The sequence below is a fragment of the Mesoplodon densirostris genome, chromosome 2 (genome assembly GCF_025265405.1).
Source record: "Mesoplodon densirostris isolate mMesDen1 chromosome 2, mMesDen1 primary haplotype, whole genome shotgun sequence".
NCBI lineage: Eukaryota > Metazoa > Chordata > Mammalia > Artiodactyla > Ziphiidae > Mesoplodon > Mesoplodon densirostris.
In genome coordinates, this window is record NC_082662.1 from 142,129,175 (window position 1) to 142,156,182 (window position 27,008).

Genomic DNA, 27,008 nt, shown 5'->3' on the forward strand with positions numbered 1-27,008 from the left:
TTCCTTGAGTATAGCTGCTTGAGTACAGTTCTTGATCTGAAGATCTGTGAACAAAAGACACAAGCTTTCTGCCCCAAACAAATTCGGCATACAGTGTTGGGACAGGCATATTATAACCACCTCTAACCATTGTAGACACTCCTCAAAGGGGAGAAAAATGGAGTCAGTGATTATAGCTAATACGAAATGCATCAAGGCATGTGTTGCCAGTTCCTTGATTATGGCTGAAGTCTTGTGAATGACAGTTCTTGGCTCTACCCTCTGGACTCTAACTTCTACCTTTCCTTTTATACAAATCATAAATCAAAGAGAGCCTGTGTTTGCAGCTTACCCAAGAGTGGGCAGCAGGTTGGTAGCCCTGTGGGGCTGTACTGGAGCCACAAAGGGAAAGTTAAAGAATCTAGGCTTGCTGGACTCAGGGTTCAGCCAGCTTGCCTAGCAACAGGACCACCGGCAGGGAGCACACAGGTCCCTGATGCAGGCAGAGAAGTTGGGATGGCACCCTCCTGGGGAAAGGGAGATCTTGCTCTGCCAATAGGGAGGCAGGATGCTGTGTACAGCATCCCCTTGGGTCTTGGCTCCTACTTGTCAACCATGAATTAATTTTTAGGCTGCTAATCTGTGCCTTCTTAGCCAGGACATATGGTGTGTACAATAGTTTTCACAGCTTGAAATTTCTAGTATGCCCTTGAATAACCTTCCTCGGCTCCTTGGTCAGAGACAGATTCCACCATGGCTGTACTGCAACAGGCCTGGTCAACAGCTCAGAGTCTGGCATCACACCCCCCCGATTGTGGCTGGGTGGGGGCCCAAGCGGAGAAGGATCTGTGGCACTCTCCTCCTCTGGGCTCCTCTGACGTTGGCTTTATGGCTGGGGTGGTTCAGAATAAAGGCATGGTGGGTCAGAAGTGCAGGAGGAGATGGAGCTGTGGCTGACCCCAGATTAAGGGCAGAGATGGTGGTGGACAGAGACTGTGCAAGGCCTCATCTTTGTTATAGCCCAGATGGACTTCTCCTCTGTGTGACTATATCACCAAATTAAAGCAATCAGGATTTTTTTTTTCTTGGTGGATGGACACTCTGCTCTGAAATTTTCATTAGCAAAATTAAGTTTAGTAGGGGCCAGGACCCCAGGTAATTAAATCCTTGTCTCCAGGGTACACAGCAGTCCCTTTCAGGGAAACCCAATCCCTCAACCCTGCCTGAGACTGTTTTTTGTTTGTTTGTTTTGGACTAATATCTACCATTTATGGGAAAATTTCAAAGCACCCTGCAATATATCACATGCGTTATCTCAGTGGTTTCTCACAGAAGCCCAGTGAAGTAGGTATTACCTCCACATCTTACAGAGAATGTAAGAGTTTCAGAAAGGATAAGGCATTGGCCCAAGATCAAACTGCTAGGGAGAAGCCAAACCATAATTTGATTTTACTATGCCTCAAAATTTTTTTTTAATAAGCACTCTGAGTTTTTAAAATTGCTTTGGAAACAAAATCCCCCCAAATAATGCCTGAATGCAAAAGGTACCTAAAAAGGTCCAAAAATGTGGGGTTTCTTGACCAAAAATGTTTTAGGGCTTCCCTGGTGGCACAGTGGTTGAGCGTCTGCTTGCCGATGCAGAGAACACAGGTTCGCGCCCCGGTCCGAGAAGATCCCACATGCCGCGGAATGGCTGGGCTCCTGAGCTATGGCCGCTGAGCCTGCGCGTCCGGAGCCTGTGCTCCGCAACGGGAGAGGCCACAGCAGTGAGAGGCCCGCGTACCGCAAAAAAAAAAAAAAAAAAAAGTTTTGAATAACACATTTGAAGCTCATTTGTATAGTTTTTTCCTCTTAACAGGAGGTCAAACCTCGGACTAAAGTGGATTCCTTGTTATTGTTATTATCACCTCATGTAAATTAAAAAACAGGAAGGAGAAAATCTCGGAAAGAATTCTAGCTGAGGCCCCAAGTGTGCAATAAAATGTAAAGATCTTAATAAACAAAAGCCCTGAAGAAAACCATTCAAGAGGCCTGCAAGTTTAAGAAAACACGAGTTCAATTAATTTTGTGCAGCTGAACTAAACTGCATGGAATGAGAGCTGGCAGAGCTCCTACTCAACACACTAGAACGCTGATGGAGTAAAAATGAACGGAATCGCTGTTGGCCCCAGAGATACTGCAGACGCGCCCGCTCAAGCCACTCGCCTCGGCGCAGAGCCCGGCAGAAGGGGTGAGGCGAAAGGGTGCACCGCTCCGCGCAGGGATCCGCCCCGCCTTCTCCGGCCCCGCCCCCCATGCTTCAGTTCCCAGCCTTGCCACTAGGGGTGGCCGCGAAGCTGCGCGGCCCCGGTTTCCAGCCGGGCCCTTTTCCCAGCCGGGCCCAAGCATGGCTGCCCCCAGGACTGCGGGTTGGGAAGCTGCCGTGCTCGCGCTTTCCTGACAGTCCCTGGCTGCTGTGGTCTCCTTCTCTTCCCCAGGCCCCTCCAGCAGACATGTTTGCCAAGGCCTTTCGGGTCAAGTCCAACACGGCCATCAAGGGGTCGGAGAGGTGAGGGAGAGAAGAGCCTGCTCTGCCCACCAGGGCACCCGGACATCTCTCAAGCTCGGCTGGCTCACAGCCTTTTGTGGGCTGCGTCAGCCGACTTGGGGTGGAGGCCGAGGGGTACAGCCGGAGAAGGGACCCCGGGGGGCGGGCAAGGGTGAGTGAGACGTGTTTTGAGAGTGAAGATGGAGAGGAGGCCTGATTTATCTCCCAGGCTGTCTTTTAGATATTTTAGTGAGTTTACGAGAAAGCGTATAATTCAATCAGCGCGTATTGACTGCAGTCTGTTTAAGGTGTCGTGGAGGCTGCCAAACTGTAGGAAAACGGGGTCCCTGCCCTAGCAAGAGCTTTGAGTCCCTTGGGAGAGATTAGATGGGGCACAGAGAACTACAAGTAAACGAGAAGAAGTGTCTAGTGATTACCACTGGCAGGAGAGACAGGTGGAGGGTGAGGTGAGAGGGGATAAGGCATATGTGGTAAGAACTGTATCTGTTCAGTTTTGCAAATGAAGGTGTCACCTTGGGAATTTTGGAGGCAGTGTTCTATAGTTGTCATTCTTGGTGCCCTAGCAGAGCTGTTTAATCATAAGTTGACAGGTTGGCCAAGCATAGATGAGAAAGGAGTGGGTCCAGGAGCTATGTGTGGAGTCAGGAAGGCAGGGCTTAGTTTCCAGTGGCAGGCTAACTTGGGTCGCTTACCGGATCTCAGTTTTTTCCTCTCTTTGTGAAATGGAAAGACACGCCCCAGGAACATGTGGAAATAGATGAGACATTGGATGAGAAAGAGAATGGGATGTTTTGGAAGAGTGAGAATAAGGCATCGTCAACCAGTCTTTTTCTTGGGCCTCGTGATTTTATAGTAAGTCTTGAGTCCTCAATATTTATTAAAATCCATCCAGGCAGCATACATACCAGGTATGTGTGCTCTCTGCAGGAGGAAGCTTCGGGCCGATGTGACAGCTGTTTTCCCCACTCTTGGAACGGATCAGGTCTCTGAGGTAGTACCTGGAAAGGAAGAACTCAACATTGTGAAGTTGTATGCTCACAGAGGGGATGCAGTGACTGTGTACGTGAGTGGTGGTAACCCCATCCTATTTGAACTGGAGAAAAATCTATATCCGACAGGTATGGCAATGGGATGGAGATGGCCATTACTATGGTCCTTGCCTAACATCTGTTTCTTCCATTAATCTGTCTTCCTTAAAACAAATAAATGCAAAATCTCCCTAAGAATCTTTTTGGATTTAGTGTCCCTAGAATTGGGTCTTTCAAGATCAGAAACTGCTATAGAAGTGAGGGGAGAAAAGGGTTAACACAAAAGGAGGGTGGTTGCCAAGGGAAATTCTGAGGTGAAGAAACACTGGTTTCTAGTGGGTTAAGTCGGGATTGGAGCCGAGGTCGTGAAAAGGGTGGAGTTTCAGGGCATGTAAAAAATGCTTCTTAAAACTTCCACGAGTGGAATTTTCTTAAGATACTGAAGAGATACTGTGATGGGAAAGAAGCTGGGTTAGTTAAACTCCATACCCAGCTGTCTTAGTGGTGGACTTTGGTTGCGATGTCTCACAGGGATTCTTTCTTAGGCTCTTGTCTGGCTCTCAGCATACTTTGCTTGCTTTCTTTGTCACAGATCTCAGAGAGGCAGTGTCCTTTTCTCTTTTCCATGGCTGCTGACACCTACTTTGTCATTTGGGGGCTTTTCTTCCTCCCAGCTTGGCTGCAGCAGTGCAGTGCAGTCTCCTACCCCAGGCCACCCCTACCCCCACCCTGCTTTGCTGCTGTACACATACAAGCCCTTTTTGATCTAAGGGTTTTACTGCTAATCCCTGTGGAAACAGAGAGAATAAAAATAATAAACATGGGAAAGTTTCAGAATTTCTTACAGGCTGGTGCCCTGGTTTCGGATTACTTGCTTCTGAGGACATAAAAGGAATCCTCGTTGGGGCTCTGTCCCTACTTTTATCCACTATGGCCATGTTTGGCTGCTGCCGTCCAGGTGGAACAATAGGTGCCTCCAAGTCTCAAGTGACACCCAGTTTCTTAAGTCTCCGCCTTCTTCAAGACTGCAGCCTCTTTGAGAAGGGAGTCAGCCTGATGTAAACTATATGGAATGTGTTTCCCACAGGAAAAGGGGCACTCAGTTCCCAGAGAGGGGAAAAGGGATACTGGACAGGCAAAAGCAGATGTTCACTTCATCACTAGTTTTAGCCTTACACATAAATATCCAACTTTGGCAGCTAAACAGACTCTTAGAGCTGTAGCTCACTTCATGTGTCTTCCGACCAGTAAAAGTGATAACTTCTCAAGATCATAGATTGAGAGAAACTACTGCAAAGAGCTCAGTGTAAATATGTAAAGAATGCAGGTCTCTAAGGCTAAAGGAAGCAAGGATTCTCAAGTAAATAGCATATAACATATAAACCGCTTCACAAACTTGGGGTAACCTAATGAAAAGAAAAGAATGCAGCTTCTTTGGGCATCCCCTTACAACCTTCTCTCTAGCTTTGACTTGAGTTTCTTTTCTACATGTTGATTAATGTGGCCTTAGTGTTTGGCTTTGCCATCCCCCAGGGGGTTGACTTTTGGGCAGTAAGTGTTTTCTGGCTCTCTTCTTGGACAGTGTACACCCTGTGGTCTTATCCTGATCTTCTAGCAACATTTACAACATGGCCCCTGGTGCTTGAAAAACTGGTGGTGGGGAGCAGGTAAGAGTATTTTCCTATATTCTGGATAGTGGCTGAAACCTACTTAGTAAAGGCCAACTACTTTAATAAATGTACCCATTTTGTGCATTCATATGATTGAAAAATAGAATTTTCCCCTCATGTCTGTTGCATCTCTTACTTGGCTGCTTCCATAAGCTCTCTGACCCTGCTGTAAGGCTTAAATAAGATAAGTGACATGAAAGTGCTTTGTGAACTGCCATATGCTATACTTTAGATTAATAAACTGAATTTAGGAAACCAGAATAAGATAGATCATGGAACTGGACCCTCAGCTTGGTGCTTCAGTTTGACCACTAGTCTCCCAGAAGGAAAAGGTCTGATCCTCAGTTTGCCACTTTTTATTTTCATTATGAATAATGTAGTTGATGCTTAACAAATGTATGTTTGTTGAGCAAATGAGTAAATGATGAAGTAAACTGTGGAGTTAGTTGCAATGCTTTTGTTTCCTGCAGATTTGATGCCGCCAGGGCTAGTGGTGCCCCCTGCTGGTCTGCCTCAGGTACAGAAGGGTGACCTCTGTGCCATTGCCTTGGTGGGGAACAGGTACTGTGCCAGTCAGCTGTGCCTATGGGGAAAAAACTTAGGGAAAACTTGGGAGGGGTGGGAATGACAACTTCACAGCATATGGATAAAGGATTAAAAGAAAAAACATATTCTTCCTGAGCAATCAGAGAGTGGGGAATGGCAGTGAGCCTGTGGGGTGTCCATACATCTGGGCCAAGTGTATTTGCTCCTGCTGCTGCTTCTTCCTTTTTAAAATTTATTTGGTTTTTTTTCTCCTTTAAAAATTTTTTTCTTAGATTTACAGAAGAGTTGCAAGTATAGTACAGAGTCCTGAAATACTCCTTACCCAGCTTCCTGTAATGATAACATCTTGTATAACCACAGTACAGTTATCAACACTAAGGAATTAACATTGGTACAGTCCTTGTGACACTGTTACAGACTTTATGCATATTTCCCCAGTTTTCCCACGATGTCTTTTTTTTCTTTTTTTGTGTTCAAGAATCCAGTCCAGGGTACCACACTGCATTTAGTTGTCATGTCTTCTTAGTCTCCTGTCTGTGACATTTTCTTGGTCTTTCCTGCCTTGCATGACTTCAACATTATTTTTGTTGAACATCCACATCATCATCCTCATCTTTTAATTATTTTTAATAGATTTATTGAGATATAGTTTTCATACTATAAAATTCTCCTGTTTCAAATGTACGTACGATTCAGTGATTTTTTTTAGTATATTTACAGGGTTGTTCAGCCATCACCACAGTGTCTCTTTTTTAAAATAAATTAGGAAGTAATGGTATGAACAGTTGTGAAAAATCAAAACCCTCTCACCCCATAATCCTTTTCTCCTAGAAGTAACCATTATCATTCTGATGCATATCCTTGTCAGCCTTCTTCAATGCATATATACACGTGCATATAAAATGTATGGTTTGGGGTGTGTATGTTTAAAAATACAAATAAACAAACTTTATCCCTATTACTTTTTCACTTCAGGTAGTGGGGACATGTTCCATGTCAGCAAGCACAGATAAGCTGAATCTTTTTACCCACTGTGGGGTGATGGGAAAAGTCCTCTTCTAGTGGACATTGTGGTTGCCTCTACTTCGTCTCTATCACAAACAAGATCTTCCTGAGGCCTCTAGGGACACTAGTGCCAATATTTTTCTAAAGTAGATACTAGGGAGCAGAACTGCTTGGCTGAAGATCGTACATATGTTCTGTTGCCCTATAAAAATGCTGTGTCAGATTTCCCTCCTACCTACAGGGTATATGGAGCCTGTTTCCTTACATGCTCACCGACACTGGATATGATGGGTCATTTTCATTTGTATCATCCTGAATGAAAAATGACATCTTATTATTTTACTCATTGCTTCTTTGAGAGGGAAACATGGTAGGCATGGGAGGGGTCAGTGTTTAAAGATCTTATTTTTGTTGCTCATATTCTCCCATTTTCCTTGAACCTTTGGGAACCAAGCACCTAGAAATGTTTCCTTCCTTGTTTACCTGTAGCAAAACTTGAAGTTGAAAAGAATGGTGAAATTATTGTTTTTTCCCCCCAGTATTCTATCCAAGATAGGAGAAAACTACATAAATGTGTATTTGGCCTCTGAGTTTGGTATTTAGAATGTACGTGGAAATGAATCCTAGGTGGTTTATGGAAGGGGGTGAGGGTACAAGGGAGTTTACTAAAACTACAAGACAGGTTCGAGACCGAAGTTCTTGAGCCATTGACGATTCCAAGGGTGGAAGACAAAGACCCGTCTTTTAGGAACTGGGAAAGAAGCCAAATTCAAAGATTCTGTGGCAGGAACTGACCCATGGGCACAGGAAGTGGAGCCACCGGATTAGCAAACGTTTTTTTTGAAGTTCAGGTGTTGGGAAATCTGCCCTTGAATGGTCTCCCTTGGGTCCAGGCAACGTTGCCAGGCTTGTATATTCCCCTCCTGTTAGCCAGCTGGACACCAATCCTTACAGGCAATGTGTGAGCATTGCTAAGTAACAGTGGGCTGACAGAGATTTCCCATTTGGGCTTTGGAAGTTTTTTGTAGTTATTGTAAATGTGGTTGTTTCTGATATTTTGGACACATCCAGTTCTTAGACAGATGTTATACAGAGCAAGGCCTGTTATAAAGAACCAACTGAGAAGGAACCTTTCGTTGGTACCACTGTATCTCTCTTCTCTCTTCCCTCTGGCATCCCTCAGCCTAATTTATGGCATATGAATGGCCTCCCTTCTGAATTTCCATATAGGATGGCTATGCCTTTTTTAAGATAGGGGAGATAATTTATATTTTTGAAATTAAAGAAAGGGAACTTTAAATATCCTTCTGAGTCCTGGCTGGGTTTGGTTCATAATAAGAATATAAGAATGATAACATCAGTAGAGGAGTTACTTACACAGAAGGGAATATTTGGTCAAGGAATTTTTTTTTTTTTTTTTTTTTTTTTAATTTATGGCTGGCTGGCTGGCTGTGTTGGGTCTTCGTTTCTGTGCGAGGGCTTTCTCTAGTCGCGGCAAGCGGGGGCCACTCCTCATCGCGGTGCACGGGCCTCTCACTATCGTGGCCTCTCTTGTTGCAGAGCACAGGCTCCAGACGCGCAGGCTCAGTAATTGTGGCTCACGGGGCTAGTTGCTCCGTGGCATGTGGGATCTTCCCGGACCGGGGCACGAACCCGTGTCCCCTGCATCGGCAGGCAGACTCTCAACCACTGTGCCACCAGGGAAGCCCTGGTCAAGGAATTTTTGAAAGTCATATGTGTAGGTAATTTGAATAAGATTGAGACTGCACCGAGTTTTAGCTCTGTGATACAAGTGGATGCTTCAGATTTGCAACCGTGGTGCTTTGAACACATGTGTAGAAACCTGGTCCTGACATGTGCCCTCCTGGAAGACTTTCCCTGACCCTCGTCTCTGACCTCCTCCTTCTCAGAGCCCCCATTGCCATCGGAGTTGCTGCCATGTCACAGCCGAGATGCTGACCTCAGGTCTGAAGGGAAGGGGCTTCTCTGTGCTCCACACCTACCAGGACCACTTGTGGTGGGTTCCATGCTTTTTCTGTTGTATAGGGAGCTGGGTGGGCGGAGGGAGCACAGGGCCTGGATTGAGAAGCGAGAGTTTTGATCCCTGCTGTGTCCTTAGTCAAGTTGCTGACCCTAGACATTAATTTCCTTGCAAAATGTGGAGAAAAGATTTTTTTTTTTTTGGCCTGTTTAGAAAAGAAATTACGGAGAACTTTATTTTCTAGGTGAATTATAGAATCCTAGGGCTGGAAGAAGGCCTTAGGGATTGTCTTCTCTGCCTCTCAGTACAGTGATATTCTTTATTTTTATGGCACTGGTCGATCTGGCCTTTTCTGCCGTGTACATTTAGGCATTTTCTGACCCCATGATGAGTGCTCGGGAATTCTCACATCTGAATCCAAATCAAAGTAGAGTAGATCCTCAGGCACCAGGGTGACAACCTGATGACTTTCCTGTTGTTCAAGTTCCACGTTTAGGATCTCCTCCTCATTACGGAACTTGCGCTTTCTCACTGTGACGGGTGCTCTCTGGAACTGTATGTGAGTTTATTTTCTGGTTATTTTCTTGTCATTTAACCAAAATAGTAAGTAGTGCTTTTCTCGAAAGCAGTATACCTGGTCTTCTGGCCAAGTGTTGTGTGGCCTGTTGGTATAGATTTACCCTTACGTTTTTAGTCAGTCTTGGAGTTACTTATTTTACAAGTATTGGCCAAGCCCTGCTTTGCTGGAGGTACAGCCTCATCAGTGTGGGTTTCAGCAGGCATTTGAGGGCTGCTTACTCACGTACTCCCAGCACCTTGTTTTCTGACTGTTAGTCTGGGCAGTTAAGGTCCTGTTGTCTAAATTGTTTTATCAGTGGCTGCCTCAGTCTCCCGTCCTCCCGCCCTTTGAAAACACTTATGGTATTTACCTGATCAGAATAGCCTAAACATACGCTCTGGCCTCACTAGTAGCCATACTTAATAAGCCTTGCTGCGGCTGTTAGTAAAACTTTGTTTGACTTGCATAATCTTAGTTAACATAATGCTTTTTGTTTTTACCGCTCTTGCTATGTGGCGTCCCTTTTCTTCCTGTCTTCATAAGGCTTAGTGGCATAAAGCCATTGTAATCTCTACTCTGCAGGTTAGATTGCATTCTTTTTTTTCAGTTGAGGTATAGTTGATGTACAATGTTGTGTTAGTTTCAGGTGTACAGCCAAGTGATTCTAGTGACCAATAGTATATCTAGTGATTCTAGATATAGATATATACATATATGTTCTTTCTCGGATTCTTTTCCATTAAAGGTTATTACAAGGTATTGAATATAGTTCCCTGTGCTATACAGTTGGTCCTTGTCATTTATCTATTTTAGATTGCATTCTGATTTAACACAGAAGCAGTCTTGAGCAGTCTTGAGCAGTCCAGGTGTTTGTAATTTGTTCCATACGCTCAACCTTGGGTTTGTATTTCACCAACCTGGTACTACAGATGCGTTTGCAATCTTCATTTGGTTATTTAATTCAAAATGGTTTTATTTTTAATTTCTATGAAGGGAATACTTTGGAAGGGGAGCTCCACTTTAACTATGTTGTCTTTAATTTTTCTCTGTCCCTGAATTTCTGTTTGGGTTAAGGAGGAGGCAAGAATTACTCTCCCCATTTCAAAGATGAGGAAACTGAGGCATGGGACTTCTCTGGGCCCAGAATTGGAAACAGAGTTGAGAGGCACACCCAGGTTCTCTGGCCTCTCCTGGACACCCCTGCCTGTGGGTCTTACTCTCTCTGGACCCCCGCTGACCCCCTGACCGGGGCTGGAGAGTGTTGTGGCTGCTGCTCAGTGTTTCTGACATGAGGTTTTTGCAGGTGATCTGGAGACAAGTCCTCTCCACCATCCATTGCTCCACTGGCCCTGGATCCCCCAGATCTCAGTGAAGAGAAGGGGTCTGTCCAGGCAGACACCACCTTGCAGGGAGACATGAGGCGCCTGACCCTGGAGGGAGAGGAGGAGGAGGGGGAGGTTCAGCAGAGGTGTGGGGAGAAGTCCCCGTCGGAAGCTACAGAAGACCCCAGTGTCGGGGGCCTGAGCCCAGAGCTCACGGACAGCAAGACCCTTCAAGGTACAGCTCTGGCAGGAGCAGGGCGCTCGCCTCTCAGTGTGGGGACTGAAGCGCTCGGCTCTGCTTCCGCCCAGAGCGGCGCCACGGCTCCGGGAGGGGCGGGGAAAGGCCTTAGTGTTGGTGAGGGTGGTGCCACAGCCCTTTGCCATCTTACCTGGGAGTCTTGCGCATATGTCGCGTTTCCCTGGATACCCGTCGACTCTGCTATTTGGACTGTTCCCAGCTACACGGCCCTCTTAGTTTTCTTCTGGCTCTGACTTCTCTATCAGAGAAGCATCTGCGCCTGTCTGGGTGGGACTTTGTGGCCTGACCCCCTCTGTGGGGTCAGACCTCTGTAAAGGCTCAGTGTTCTAGAGAGTCTGGGAGCTTTGGTGCCTGGGAATGGGCTCCTTCAGAGCTGAGGGGTGAGGTACGGATGTCACCGTGCGGGGAGTTATCTTGTGCTGCGCGGGCCTTCTGCGGCCCTCAGGAAGGATGTGATTCTTGTCTTCTCCTTGCAGAGCAAATGGACGAACTGTTGCAGAGATACTTCTTGCGTGCTTTGAAGTACCGCGTCAAAAAAGCTGACCTCCCTTTACTCACCAGCACTCTCCTGGGCAGCCACATGTTCTCCTGCTGGTATGGAATGCATGGTGTGGGCTGGGGGCCGGGCAGTGGGTCTGTCTCCTGCTCTTTGGTGGTAGAATGGGACAAGGCTGATGGGGGAATTGTTTTAGGGACATGATGTGGAAAGAGCGAAGTGGAGGGTTGATCTAGCAAATACTGAGTTTTAAAGACTTAAGTTTTAGCCAGTGAAAGGATGTTGAGGAAATGAAGGTTAAAATGCGCAAGGCGCTTTGAGCACTACCTCTGCTGTGGTGATTCTGGGCTCTTTTACGGATTGGGCAGCATGTCCGGCCCCGGAAGGGCCCTGGGGCAGCCTGTTTGTTCTGGAGGCTTCAGTCCCCTCACATCTTTCTGAAGAGTAGGTGTGCCAGATTAGGTTGTGTCAGCAGGAAGAATCGGTGTGAACCCCCCCACCCGACCCGCACACACAGCCACCAGCAGAGGGAGTGTTACATGTGGGTTGAACCTGGACTTTGAAGACTGAGCCATCTGGGCTCAAAAGCCAGCTCCCCAGGGTGTTGGAGCAAAGGTGTATTTGAGCCCATTACCAGGCTTCTCTGAGCCCTGATTTCTAACACTTGTAAGATTGCTGTCAAGATCGAATAACCTGACATTTAATAAGCACCCAGTAGATATTATCATGTCAGGAGATTTGCTTATTGATTTTCACCTCAAGTCTGAACTTCTTTCTTTTTGAGAATTTTGCTCTGTTTTTTAAAAAAGTGGTTTTAATGTAATTCTCTTCCTCTACATGTGAGCTTCTTTAAGGCATTCTATACACATGTGGGGTCTGGAGTGCACGGCAGATCTAGTTTTCAGTCTCATCTATAACTACGGCCATGTCCCAAATTAAGCCTCTGGAACAGATGCCGAGGGAGACTAGAAGTGAATGTTCAGGATATACTTTCTGGTATATCGTCTACCTTGAGAGAAAAGGATTTAAACCCACAGAATAATACACAGGTTGGTGAACACCTGACAATAAGAACAAAAGATGCACTGACTTATAAAAAGTCTTTTACTATGTATCCCAGGATGGCCAATACAAGCTGGTTAGGTAATTAGCCCTTCAAGAGTTCTTTTACAGTCATATAAAAATGCTTTGCCTTGTTAAAAAAAGATATCTAGTCTACCAAAAACATATCCATTAATGGGCTTGGTGTTGTTTCTTTTTTTCCATTTTCAGGTTTGCAAGATAATTAAAAATACCTACATATCATCTCTGAGCACACCAGCTGTCCATTAGCTAATCAGTTTTGGCAATACAGTGCACAGAGGTATACCACCACTGGTTTCTGACATTAAGTTAGCTTTAAGCTTATTGGCTATTCGTACAATTGGAGGCAGCTTGGAACCCAGGCCCTGGAAAGCATTTGCAGGGTTTACTACCCTTTTGCCTGACACCTTTTCAATGGTGAGAGGTCTGGGCACAGGCTTGCTAATCCAAGGGTGTCTTAGTGCTTGAGCTGGGGTCAGGCGGGCAGAGGGGTCCCAGGTAAGACACCTTTTCAAAAAGTCTATGAAGAAGTAATCATCACACCCCTTCAGTGCTGTCCGCCAGTCTTTGCTGCCTGGGGGACCCCGCTTCTTACCCCTCCGTGAACGACCGCCCACAAACACAACCCTCCCATCTGCCTGACTGGTCACAAAACAGTAGCGAGGTAGGCCCCTGGAGTTAATAAAGTACTTGGCACGTTTGGATTGCTCCAGGAGTTTTGGTGGTGGCATCCCTAGAAGCTCCATCATACAGGCCAGCTGGTCTCCTTCATCCTCTCCAGGGAAGAGAGGATGTCCTGTTAAAAGTTCTGCAAGGATGCAGCCAAAACTCCACATGTCAATGGACGTGCTGTAGCGGCTTCCTAAGATGATCTCTGGAGCTCTGTAGAACCGAGACTGGATATAGGTGTAAAGCTTCCGGTACTCAAAACAGCTGGACCCAAAGTCAATGACCTTAGTCGCACTGTGCCCATAGTGTTTCAGGAGAATGTTTTCTGGCTTCAGGTCACAGTGAATGATCTTGTTTCTGTGGAGAGCATCCAAGGATTGCAAGATGGATTGAGCAAACTTGCGAACCAACTGGATACTAAAACCCTGGAACTTGTTTTTTTTCATGAGCTCATAAAGGTCTACGCTCAGTAACTCAAAGGCCATGCAAACATGGTTCCGGAACGTGAAACTTTCCAGCATATGAATAACGTTCATGCTACCGGTTTTATCCCGCTTTTTAAGATGCTCCAAAATCCGGATCTCCTCGGCTGCTTGGCGATGGAAGTGCTTTTCATTGCGTACCATCTTCAGGGCCACGTACTGTCGAAGTTTGTGATCATAGACCCGGGCTACCTGCCCAAAACTGCCCTTGCCAATAATTTTCAGCACCTCGTATCGATAAGCTAGATGGTCTCGAGGCACGTGAATGTAGGCCCCATCTGCATCATCATAACCCCCATTATTGGGACCACCGATAACTCCATGTCTTTTTTTGGCATTTGGACCCACAAAGTAAATTTCTGGATAATTGATGATTTCCAGCTTCTCATAAGCAGTGAGGTGGTGTTTATACTGCTTCAGTGCTTGTTCTGGAGTCAGAGGCAACACTTTGGATGCTTTGGATGAACTGCTGGATTTTACTGTATTCACACGATCTGAACTTTTACCCTGAGAAACTGTAGGAGAGCATTTTTCAGAGTCGTTGATGCCATCTGACTGAAAAGTATCAGATCTTCTGTTGCCAAATTCTTGAAATAGTTGTTCTACCTTCATCTCACCTCCATTCAGGAAGCACTGAGTAGGATCTCTTGTTAAATGCTCAGTGGTGATCTACGGCAAAGAGAAGTGAATCTATGTTAAAGTCACTAAAAACGGTGGAAGAACGAAAGAATCGTCCCCCTGACTGAACAAAAGAACAAAACATGCCAGTTGTGTAGTTAAAAGGCCCAAAAGTGAGATAAGAAAAGCAGGAGTCTCTAGAAACTCGTGTTATGTTAATCCTTAGGTTCCCTGACTGCTGTGGCCACCCCAGCCCCACTACGTAGGCCTCCCTTTGTTCAAAACAAGACGGTCATTTTACCATACCCGAAACATGCTAGATTCCTTCTAACTGGTATGTCTTCCTACCGAGAATCTTTTCACCCCATCCACTCAAATCCTACGCTCTTTCAAAGCCCAATGCTAGTCCTCCCTCTTCCACTTAGAACTACTCCAAGCCCATACTAACTATGGCTCCACTCACATCTTAGCTGCAGCTTTTCGAGTCTACCACGTAATCTGGCCCTTGTTATATATATACTGTCCTATATTGTTCACAAACTGTTTCAAGTATCTTCCCAAATCTTAAGGGCATGTACCAGGAGCAAATGAATACATATTAAAGTGTTCTGTAAATGATAAAGGGACAGAGGCAGGATGTGATCCCCAGGTCTTCTGAATCTGGGTCCAGAACATTAACATAACCTGGTACCAGCTTCTCCTAGTGCCTGTACTATTCTCCAGTAGGGCTGAATGTTGACCTTGGCCTGGAATCAACCAAGGCCTCATCATCTACTCCTGGGTCCCCAAATAAATGATCGCATCGTTCTATCTCAGTTCATTGAATCACAAAATTTCTAATCCAGAGAACTCTTGAGATCACCAAGGCCAATTCTTTATGTATCTGGTGAGTAGCAGTGAGAATCTAAGGCCCCAGGGTGCTTCTTGTAAAACTCTCCTAAAGACAGAGAGTCTCCTTTCTCTCTCCTTCCCTTGCTCATAGACACATACACTAGTCTCCCTCAGCAAACGCCTACGTGACAAAGGCATACAACTCTTTTTACTTGATTTGGCATCACCTTTTCCTGCAAGGAACAATAACCCACAAAAGAAAACTCTGCTTATTAAATACCTCTGAAATGAAATAAGATCTTTGAAACTCGATGGAGGGAAAGACAATGAAAAAGCCAAATGCTAAAAAAAATACAAGAATGTGCTAGAAGGAAAGAAGAAAAAAAGTGCTAAATCTGTTGTTTAAAAAAAAAGTCTGGGATACTTCAAAGAACAACTATTTTTCTTAACAGACCCTGAAGAACTTTACCCCCGATCTGTATGATTGAGAGCCTCTATGATCAGGGGTAGATAATTCCAGAGAAGCTCTGAGCTATCTTTATGATCTCTTAAAATATAACGCAAATTATAAGGTAATGATCCAAAGTGGCCAACCATTTAAAAAAGAGAATTTTAATATAACCTAAGCAAACAACACCTGACCCATCACCTATATAAATAAAAATATAAAAGATGTGAATATAAAAAACAAAAAAGGGATGAAAAAAAAATTAAGTGTTGGCATACTTTAGACAGCCCCTAATTTAGTTATAAAAGCACGACATTAGTTCCTGCCTGCTTCTTTTAGGTCATTTAATCAATTTAAACATTTATATAGTTCTACAGTTACAAAAATGAGGCACTGCACCATCTTACATATAAGCGAAGCAGCCAGTACAACGGTAGCCATACTTTGGCATTGAGTTTCTAAATAAAGAGGCAAGATACGGACCAGGAGAGATCTCTGATACCAAAATAGAGAACTATCACTAGTCAAGAAAATAAAACAGGCTGGCAGACAGAACCTAAATACCTTGCTAAGATGTAAATATAATGCAACATTTTGTTTATCAGCAACTAAGTCAAATAACCATTCCTGTTTTTAGGGATGGGAAAAAAAAGGTCTCATCCATCCATCTAACATTCACATGAGCACTAATTGTTCACAATTATAAAAGTGCCAAAAAACAGGTTACCTCAAGGCACTACAATCTATTAGGAGATAGGTTTGGCTGAACTAGGGAATTACAATTATTTGGTTTTAGGTAGATTTACATAACAAAACCAAATATTTGCATGCATCTAAACCAGTTTTCCTTAAGTTTTTACTACCTAACCTAAATGCATCTAAATATTTACTGCTAAAATCTTGGGGACACGTTCTGAAGAAATGTGAAGTCAGAAGGCCTAGGTTGGGGTCCTGGCTACACTGCTCAAAAACTGTAGGTCCCAGGGTAGGCTTAACCTTTAGCCCAGTTTCTTAGCCTCAATTTCTTTATCTTTAAAGTGTGGATAATAATACCTCCTTGCAGGATGTTGCGTGAATCAAATTATAATTAATAATATATGTGAAAGACCCTCAGAAACTATAAAACATGTTAAAAACACTGGTAACAATTAGGCAAAATTCTCAATATATTGTTTAAACTCCAATACACCCTCCCTTTCCCCTTTCAGCTTATCTTTTCTCTCCGTGGTGCCTTCCTCTGCAGTTCCAGACTCCCTCCACCAGACATCTGGCATTAACTATGCCTTCTGCTCCGTGAAGGCCTGCACAATCAGCCTTCCCTTAGGATGCATGGAAACACCTCACCCACTTTCTCCCCCACATAAAACCTCCTTTCAACTTGCCATGCAATTTAATGGGTTATCTCTCCAGACATATTTGACCTTTAAAAAGAGCAATGCCTTAACCCAAGGGAATGACTCTCTAGGACCCGCGGTCATCAATGACAAGCTGGTAGGAAAGGTATTTGTGGTCCAGGGTCCACCCCTGGGCATTTCACCTACTCTACCTACATGTAAGGCTGTGCTGGCTCTGGAGGTATTCATTTCTGTTTGTGGTAAAGAGAGGGTCTCAGGTACAGACTGTTAATAAGAACAGAGATTTAACTTCCACAGAACTATTACAATAAGATTAAGGATGTCATTTGGATTTCCTGACTCATGGTTTTTCCTTAAAGTGAGCCTAAATCTCTCTCTCTGCAAATTAAGTCTTATTTTGCCCTCCGGAACTACACAGGAGTGTCCAAATTTCCATGTTAAAGCCCTTCAGATACCTAAAAGGGGCTGTCCTGCCTTCACCATTTTTTCTCGAGGCTCATCATCCCCATCACATCCTCCACCTCACACAGCCTGGGTCAGGCTGCCTTACTATATCCTATTCACGTTCTCAACACGTTATGGGCTGCACGTTATATCTCTCTGCAAGTGTGGCTTCCAGAACAGAACAAGACACTTCAGGTCTAGTCCCCTGTAGACTGTCAAGGTTTGAACCTGCAATGAATCTGAAGAATTCCAGAAAGAAATTTTTCCACACAGGGAGGGGTTCTCGCCTTAGCTTTCTTTCCTTTCCTGTAATAACTCAAATACTGGTCTGAATCAATTATGTATCAAGTCTGCTGTGCTATAAATAAAATCTTCCTTCCATTGTTCTAGGAGAATCTAGAATTTTCACACATGTTAAAGTAGTTACAAAACACTATATATTTCTAGTCTAGGGTTATACTCACAATAACTGACCAATGTCTGCTCTCGACTTCAAATATTGTAACTATGTAATTATATCCAGAGAGACAAATAATGCCAGATTAATCATGTTTTATTTAAGAATGCTTCATGTACATTGTTAATTTGGGGCGCTCTTTTTTTTTTTTAACACCCCTGTATTGGAGTATAATTGCTTTACAATGGCGTGTTAGTTTCTGCTTTATAACAAAGCGAATCAGCCATACATATACATATGTCCCCATATCTCCTCCCTCTTGCGTCTCCCATCCTCCCTATCCCACCCCTCTAGGTGGTCACAAAGCACCGAGCTGATCAATTTGGAGCACTCTTGACATTTCAAATAGAATCTTCAACTGCGTTAATCAAGTCTTAAAGATCTTGTTGAGAAATTCAGAAAAGGAATATCCTTCTCATCCAGATATAAAACACCACCCCCTCCCTCGTTCTCGACCCTAAATCTCTGCAACACAAAGCTAACCCAATAAAAGCCTATGAGCAGATGATTTATAGTTTACAACAAGAATGTAAGGGCATCTTGGATAAACAATGAAGCCAAAGCACTTTGTGAAATGAGCAAATAGCGTCTCGCAATGGAGTCATGGCATAATGAACTGTAAGTGTTACTAAGGTCAAAAGCACTTTTTTCAGCAAAATTTGCAAAGACAGCATTGTTTTAGAATCTAAAATCTTGTGTTTTGCAAGCTGTGTTACTCTGAATACCACACAGTAAAAAAAATTCATTTTCATCCTGAAACATACAATTTAATTGCCCTACTATATGGATATTAGCACTGGCCAACTCTGAAGTAAAGTTAAAATGGACTTTAAGTCACATGATGACGGACTGTAAAAGTTTCCCAGAGAGATGTGCTAATTGTCAGCAAGTAACCACGAAATCTGATAGTCAACACGCGAGTATATCGGTGGTTCTGGAGCTCTTAGAGGTTTTTACATATTAAAAACAATAAGCTTGTGGAGAATGGAAACTTACTGCACTTTGGAAAGGAGATTAAAAATTGGGTGACCAGCCTTCCAAATATATGTAGCCCGTATCTTGTAATATTATTAGCCTTGAAAGTAGTGAAGGGGTTGATTTTTAATGGCAAAAGCTGACAAAGCGTTGGGAAGGACTATGAAAAATGCAAGCAGTGTTTTACATAGAAATAATTTTAGGTCTTAAACAGAAATATGAAGGAGAATTATTGATAAATTAGTCTACTCAATTATTCAGTTTGTTCGTTGATGATATATGCAGCAAATTTTAAAGTCACAGGATAGATTCTCCCTGTCATGGAACTTGTCCAAAACCCTGCTCTCCCTACCTCTCTATGAGTGCGGAGGGAATGGGAATTAATTTATTCTCTTAAACATAAAACGGTGTCAAAAGCTAAATGTCTGCAAGCTCCAAAATGATTAAATGCATCGAAACCAAAATGCATTGCTCAAGTTGCATTTATGATCTCAAATGGTTCTCTTAAGCATACTAATAAGCTAGGACTGCATTTCTACCGTGCAGGAAAAATCTGCAGATCTGTAAGTTCAGAGGTATTTTCTGTTTCTTGTTCTTGTTAAAATGAGCCATCATAATATACTGTACATATCATTCTATCAAAAAAAAAATAACCACTATCTAGGGCTTCCCTGGTGGCGCAGTGGTTGAGAGTCCGCCTGCCGATGCAGGGGACACGGGTTCGTGTCCCAGTCCGGGAGGATCGCACATGCCGCGGAGTGGCTGGGCCCGTCAGCCGTGGCCGCTGAGCCTGCGCTCCGCAACGGGAGAGGCCACAATGGTGAGAGGCCCGCGTACCGCAGAAAAAAAAAAACAAAACAAACACTATCTAGATAAAAGTAGCATGTCGTTTTTTTCCCTATTTACCCCAGTGATTGAAAGGGATAGGTGGGCTCCAAATCAAAATCATTCTGAAAAGCTGAACTTGGACCACAGAAATTGTTATTTCAAAGTCAAGAGAAACCAAAAGTGAATAAAAAAGAGCCTGGGTTACCAGTGACATGTAACTGTACCTTGACCATTTAAAGTAGCACTTCCTCCTTTCCAGGCCCATTAGAGCTCAAAGAATTACTTCATTTACTTACATTTAGTCTTCTGGGTAGAGGTGGTTCAGAAGGATTGCAGAGTGCATTTGAACAGGGTGAGCCTTTGGTTTCATCTATTATCACGACACTGTCATAGACAAAATCATCCAATCTAGTTGAAAGGATTACAGATAAAATCTGTCAGTAACTGAAGTATATAAATTTGTATTTCCAAAACACCCTTTAACTGCTTCATATCTGCTACAAAGAATAATTAATACAAACAAATGTCCACACTGCATTTTGGCACTGAATACACACCACAGGGGTATTTGGCAGAGGAAGGGAGGAAACCCAACTTTTCCTCCTTTTTTTATTTTTAAAGAAAGGACAGCACTTCTAGGTTTATAGTTTGAAATTGTTAAAATAAGTCTTACTTTCTGAATGTTGTTAACAATAGGGACCATCAAAAGAATCTCATTTAACCTACTACTTGAAAACGAAGGCTAGTTGAAATCTGAAGCCTAAAAGCTAACCAGAACAAACAAACAAGACAGAGAACTGTATTTTCAAGTCGGAGACTTGGATTCTAATCTCAGCTCTACCACTGGCTACTCTACCTTCCTCTCTGAGCCGTTGGCCACATGTTGTAAAGGGAAGAATAGTTCCAGTCTACGCACTTCTGGGTCTCACAAGCAAGAAATAAAAGGCCTTCTTAGGGCTTTCTCTATATTTATTTATTTACTTTCCTACTTAACATCTATCTAACTTGTAGAAAACTACAGTGAATTCTACAGCAAATACTATAGGGATTCTCTAAATTACAAAACGTACTGGATTTCACATCTTTACCCACTTAATTTTCGGGTGGATGGTGGAAGCTAAATGCCAAATGATAATTTCTCTGCTCTTTAACGCTGTGCCTCCCTCCACCGCTGTAAGGGAACACAAAAGACGGAGAGGATTTATTTAATCCACAAGATGGCTCTGAATAATGTATTTCATCTGCCACCAAGAACATGGATTTGCCAGTAACACACATCAGCATTTCATTGTATCATTGTTACATGATATACTATGAATACAATGATAATGAGCCAGCTGCAAGGGAAGAATTTTTTTTAATCTTTAAAACTATGCTGGAATATTTTAGTGGCTTATAAAAACTGTTTTGTAAAATTCTAGAGTTTTCTTAATCGATGTGTTATAGGAGTACAAAGAGAAAAAAAAAAAACCGAAAAACAAAAACCAAACAGAAAACCCACTACAAATTATTTTTGGAATGTTCTCTTTTTAAAAAACATGCTTACATTCTGATAAAATTATACCTTTAACGGGAACTGCTTCATTGACAAGAACCAAAAATTCTGGATGTGACTGATTCTTTGCCAACAGCACGAATAAAACAAACAAAATGGGACAGACGTCCACATTTACAAAGAAAAAGACAGACTGAAGACCTACAAGATTTCCTATAAAGAGCCAAAGGAAATTACCCAAAGGTAGTCTCCATGCAAATGAGGTGGGCAGGTGGTCCCTACTCTCCATTAAGGTGTAAAATCCTATGAAAGGTGGAGAATCTCTCAAAACACGATCCACAAAAAGTCCTACTCGGCAGAGCCCCTCACCTACACCCCTCACGGCAAAGCCCTTGGTTATCTGCTCTGAGCAACAGGGCTTATTTGAAAAGGTATTGCTCCCTGTCTCCCCCAGTTTGCTAAAAAGCCCCACCAAAAAAATCCCAGCTTCTCAGAGTTCCTACCATATACCCCCGATGTAGGACTTCAGAAATAATCCCCAGGGTGGGAATTCTTCTTTCCCTAACTCCTTTCTAGCCCACTCCCGCGCTGGGCTGGGAGCAGGGGAGCTGATGGAGAGGAAGAGGGTGGGCCAGTCCCGGAGAGGGAGTCAGACCCCTTCCCTCGTCCTTACTGCTTGGGGGCTCGCTCAACCTCCAGCCCAGTCCATCCACGCCCCCCGACCTCGCCTGCCAGCTACAGCGGCTCCTTCGGGAGCCCCAGCGCGTTATCCCCCGGCGCCGTTACTTCCGCGGCTGGGGCGGCAGTCCGTCTCCTGGCGGCCCCGCATCTTTCCGCCCGGACCCGCGAGCTGTGCCTCCCATCCGTTAGCTCCGGACCCCCCGGAGGGAGGGGCGGCGTTTGGACGGTCAGGCGAGCAGCGTCCACCTGAGCTGGGGCGGCTGCCTCCCGGGCCGCGACGTTTCCTCGGTACCTCTCTTCCACACAGTGCAGCTCCGAGCGCGTCCGCTCGGGACTGGCTGGGGTCGACAACTGCCAGAGGCGCAGCAGGGGCGGGAAGGGGAGTGGTGTGGTCGCCTAGCAACCGCGGTACGCCCCTTGAAACACCTGGGCGCAACAATGTGGCCACGCACGGGGGCGGGGCCGAGGCCACTCCCCACTGAGCGGCGCGCGTCTCGGAAGCTCTCGCTGGCCCAGGAAGGTGAGAGGCGGGAGGCTGGGAACCCGCCGCCTGAGGTTCTCTGGTCGCTGGCCGAGGCCTGAGGGCCGCGGTTGGGGAGGTAGAAGGGCCCTGACGGAGGGTTTGCCGGAATTTAAGCTGAGGTATGTCTGACTCCCCTGCAATGGGATGCCACGGATGGTAGGGCTCAGAGCCATTTTAAGGATGAGGAAAGTGAGGCCAGAGGAGATCTGTGGTTGGCAAAGCCTGAACTAAATGTCTCCAAATTCCCAGCCTTCGTCCTGCTGCACCAGACCCCCTGGAAAGAAGGCTCTTCCTGTCTTCTTCCTTGGAATGGGTGGGGGTTTTCCCTTTACTTTTCTGAAAAGTTAAGATGCCTCGGCAACACCAAGGGTAAGCGGATTTGGATAGTTGGAACGAAAGTGAAAGGGAAGGAGGTTAAAACAGAAGAACACAAGTGTTGTTTTCTTGAGCGTAACAGCCAGTCGGATTATCTAAACCTACAAAACACGAGGCAGGCTGTCTGACCCTTGAGGAGAGAACGAAACGTTATGGAAATGCCGAACACGGGCGCCACCTGGTGAGGCTTGGAGACTCATTGCCCCAAGCCTGCAGAGCATAGTCCAGAAACCTGAACATTTGCATCCAAGGCTCATTTCCGTGAGACTAAAAGTCAGAGTCCCTGTTCTCATGTCTTTAGTAAAAATGCCCTTAAAATCCAAAGGCTCTTCACTTTATAAATTACTAATGTGTCAGTTTGGGGAACTTTACACTCAATGTTTTCTTTAGCGTATGATAAAAATATAAATTCAAAGATTTTCTTCCATGATGATTTAAAATTTTTTTCTAATCTTATGAATAAGCTTTTTTTTCCTAACCTCGCCCAGCCCCTCCCCCACCCTTCCCCAACCAGAACAATCCTGCTTTCATGTGGGTTTGTATTTAGACTCCTATGGAAGATTTTGTTTGAAGGAAGAGTTCCATGGCAGCGAAAGGTTTGGACTAGATTGTTGCTGAGGTCCTTTCCAGCTCTAAGGTTGCAAAATTGTATTAAATAATCATTGTTCTTAGTACTTATGTGGACCCCTCAGACCACTTTACTGCACTAAACGTTTCGATAGGACTTGTCCCCCCAAGTTTTCTTACCTCCTTCTGAATCACTGCTCTCTCCAAGTCTGCTTTAAGACATAGCTTGAAGTAAGCCACCTTGAAGCATTCTGCTCCCCTTCCTGCCCCTGAGATAGGAAGCACAGAGGCCTCCTTTGTCTTTAGGCTATTGATCCCAAGGTCACGGGAGGGAGGATTACACGAGGATGCTGGCACTTCATGAGCCTCCGACCTTAGTGACCCAAGTAATTTCTTCAAAGAGCCCCTGTTTCATAACAGTGTGGCTGGATTAAAGCCCAATGAGGGCTCTAGCAGGAGCCCCCACACCCCAGCTGAACTGCTGCCCTGTGCGCTCCAGCTCCTGAGCAGCTTCTACATCATTTACTCCCTTTCTTCCCTTCCCGTTACCAAGAAACTGGGTTTGCCTCTTGGTGGGTGTTGAGCCAAAAGATGCAATGAAATCAAAGAGTGAGAGAAGGAAGGATTTATTACTTGCAGCAAGTAAGGAGAACCCTGAGGATCTTTCCCAAAACAGTGTCTCCCAGAACTGTCAAACTGGAGAAGTTTTAAGCATATTCATGATTTGCAGAGCTCAAGCTTCAGTTGATTGAAGTCATGAAGTTCATAAAACGTCAACATCGTAAATAGGGCTGCTATGAACATTTTGAACTGTATGCTGACACATATATATGGAATTTAAGAAAAAAAATGTCATGAAGAACAGAGGGGTAAGACAGGAATAAAGACACAGACCTACTAGAGAATGGACTTGAGGATATGGGGAGGGGGAAGGGTAAGCTGTGACAAAGTGAAAGAGCGGCATGGACATATATACACTACCAAACGTAAGGTAGATAGCTAGTGGGAAGCAGCCGCATAGCACAGGGAGATCACCTCGGTGCTTTGTGACCGCCTGGAGGGGTGGGATAGGGAGGGTGGGAGGGAGACGCAAAAGGGAGGGGATATGGGAACATATGTATATGTATAACTGATTAAATTTGTTATAAAAAAAAAGTCAGGGGCTTCCCTGGTGGCGCAGTGGTTGAGAGTCCGCCTGCCGATGCAGGGGACACGGGTTCGTGCCCCGATCCCGGAAGATCCCACATGCCGCGGAGCGGCTGGGCCCGCGAGCCATGGCCGCGGAGCCTGTGTGTCCGGAGCCTGTGCTCCGCAACGGGAGAGGCCACAGCAGTGAGAGGCCCGCGTACAGCAAAAAAAAAAAAAAAAAAGTCAACGTCATTATCCCTTAGGTTCCAGTTGATCTGGTAGCTGAGCACTTCAGGCTAATCTTTGCCATTGAAAGAGAACTGGGACTCTTTAGAACTTCTCTTGCCTAATAACAGGTAATGTTTCTGCATTCTTTTCTTCCCTTAAGATCATTAATTACTGAGACCTGTGCAAGGGCAAGCATTGTGGCCAGGCTTAGATAACAAAATGGCTTCTGTCAAGAAAGCCATGCCTGGTTCTTTTTCTCCAAGGATCCCCTACCCTATCTGCTTATGCTCCCTAGCCCCACTCAAGAGTAGTTCAAAATTTCCATTGTCTCTCTCAGTGCAGCTAAAGCCAGATTTACCTATCGTGGATTAGCCAAATATCCTGTAAGATACCTGCTTGCTTGTTGAAGCCAGTTCTAATATATCTGCAAAATAAGGAACCCCTAAAAAATAAACAAGAAAAATGGGACTATTCCAGCCTCTTCAAAAATCATCAGAACATTCCGAATGTGATTATAACAGTTTCAAATGTAAAGATGAAGAAAATATTCCTATGGCCACATGCACCTGGAATTTTGTGATGAAACACCTGTTGGTGGGTTAAGTTTAAATTCTTTTCAATAACTATAAATTAGTCTTTGCAGCATGATGTGCCATAATGCATAGTATACCACATTAATCACAAAATTGGAATGCACTTTAAAAAATCATTTATAGAGAATGTATGAAACTCACCATTTTCCCCAAGCTGTGTCGACCTCAAGTTCACCTGAGCTCCAGAAACATGTATAGCTATTTTCAGAAACAGAGATTTAACTCACTGAAACACTAAAACCATGTCATTTTTCTGAAGTTTCAGAAAGCTATCTCTCTTCTGAACCTCATGGACTTCTGTTACCAAAAACTCAGGTTCAGCTGTTCACCACTCAAAAACCCATACTTGAGAGGCAAGTGTTGCTTGGAAAGGAAAGGTTGCTTTATTCAGGAGGCTGGCAACCTGGGGAGAAGGCAGACTTGTGTCCAAAAACCAACTCCAGAGATTCTGCGGGACCATGAAAGTTTTCAAAAGGAGAATCATTTGGGGAGGGGGTCAGAGTCTTCATTATCTTCTACCTTGTACAGACTTCTGATTGGTTGGTGGTGAGGTAAGAGGGTGGTGTTCCCAGAATCTAGTGCTTAGCCTGAAGTTGCCATCCTCCACCTGGGAGGGGGCCTTAGTTCCTGCAGAAGAACTCAAACATATATTGTTATGTATATTCCTTGAAGAGGAACCAGGAACCTGCCCCATGCTGCACTACTGTTTCTTGATTGCTCCTCCTTTCTTTCTGCAATCCCTCCCTTCCCTGATAAGCAACTGTTTGAATCTGCCCTTTGGAACTCAGGAAAGGTCAAGGAGGCTGAATGAAGACTATTTCCTACAGAGAAGAAACAGGGGACATGGAAAGGATTTATACCTTGGAGGGCCCCACAGGGTCCTGCAAGGTTTCACTTCCTGTACTTCTTCCCTCTCTCTCTCTTCCCCAAGCTTTGAAAGTTGCCCCATTAATGCTTCAGAATCTTGAAAACAACAACAACAGCAACAAATAAAATCCCTATGCTTCTTCCAATACTGTAGACACTTGGTTCGATGTCTCCTAAATCCTGAAGTTTGTCCTTATTAATCCCTAACCCCAGAAAGATTTATCTTTTCCCAAAATATCTGTCACCTCTTCTCACTCTTCCCAAGTCAACATGACCAGTTCCAGCGACAGACCTGAGGGGCCATGTGAAACTATGTTTCTGAAGTTTGAAAACCTAACCAGGACTCTTTCTAATATAATTACCGTTTTTAAAAAATATATTCATTTATTTATTTTGGCCGCACTGGGTCTTAGCTGCGGCACGCAGGATCTTCGTTGAGGCATGTGGGATCTTTAGTTACGGCATGCAGACTTTTAGTTGCAGCATGCATGCAGGGTCTAGTTCCCTGACCAGGGTTAGAAGCCGGCCCCCTGCATTGGGAGCGCAGAGTCTTACCCACTGGACCACTAGGGAAATCCCTAATTACCATTTATTAAGTCTATTATGTTCCAGGTACCATCAGAAGTGCTTTACATATATTTTCTCATTTAAAACTTATAACAGTCCTGTGAGATAGGTATTATCCCTATTTTACAATTCAGAAAACATTCTCAAAGATTACCAACTTGTCCAAGTTCACCCAGCTGGTGTGTGGTTCCAACTAAAAATTGTCACTTGCCATCGGGCACTACAAAAATGAAGTCTCAAGCCACTGCAGTTGCTGACCTTCAACACACCCTGAAAGGAGTTTAGGGTAGAGATCAGGAATGAGGCCTTCTGTGTTCTGGGAAACATTGGCAGAACAGGCCTTCAGATAGTTGGATATTTTCAGAAGGTTTTATGAGCCCAGTTTCTTGCATCTTCTCATA

The 27,008-nt window shown here is 44.4% G+C and overlaps 2 protein-coding genes and 1 pseudogene across 2 annotated transcripts in view; 1 reads left to right on the forward strand and 2 right to left on the reverse strand.

Moving 5' to 3' along the window:
- Positions 1 to 2,473, reverse strand: part of LOC132476405 (dual specificity tyrosine-phosphorylation-regulated kinase 3-like) — a 29,588-nt gene extending 27,115 nt beyond the window's left edge. Inside the window, exon 1 of the mRNA XM_060078355.1 lies at positions 2,296 to 2,473. Coding sequence (XP_059934338.1) covers positions 2,296 to 2,473 — 178 coding nt within the window. The remainder of the gene's footprint in view (positions 1 to 2,295) is intronic.
- Positions 2,326 to 19,219, forward strand: LOC132484468 (eukaryotic translation initiation factor 2D-like; annotated as a pseudogene).
- LOC132476412 (dual specificity tyrosine-phosphorylation-regulated kinase 3-like) overlaps positions 12,500 to 27,008 on the reverse strand; it is a 29,780-nt gene continuing 15,271 nt past the window's right edge. Inside the window, exons 2-5 of the mRNA XM_060078368.1 lie at positions 22,212 to 22,369; positions 21,818 to 22,110; positions 19,880 to 19,991; positions 12,500 to 14,296 (exon numbers count right to left, since the gene is read on the reverse strand). Coding sequence (XP_059934351.1) covers positions 12,722 to 14,296; positions 19,880 to 19,991; positions 21,818 to 22,110; positions 22,212 to 22,369 — 2,138 coding nt within the window. The 3' untranslated portion in view covers positions 12,500 to 12,721. The remainder of the gene's footprint in view (positions 14,297 to 19,879; positions 19,992 to 21,817; positions 22,111 to 22,211; positions 22,370 to 27,008) is intronic.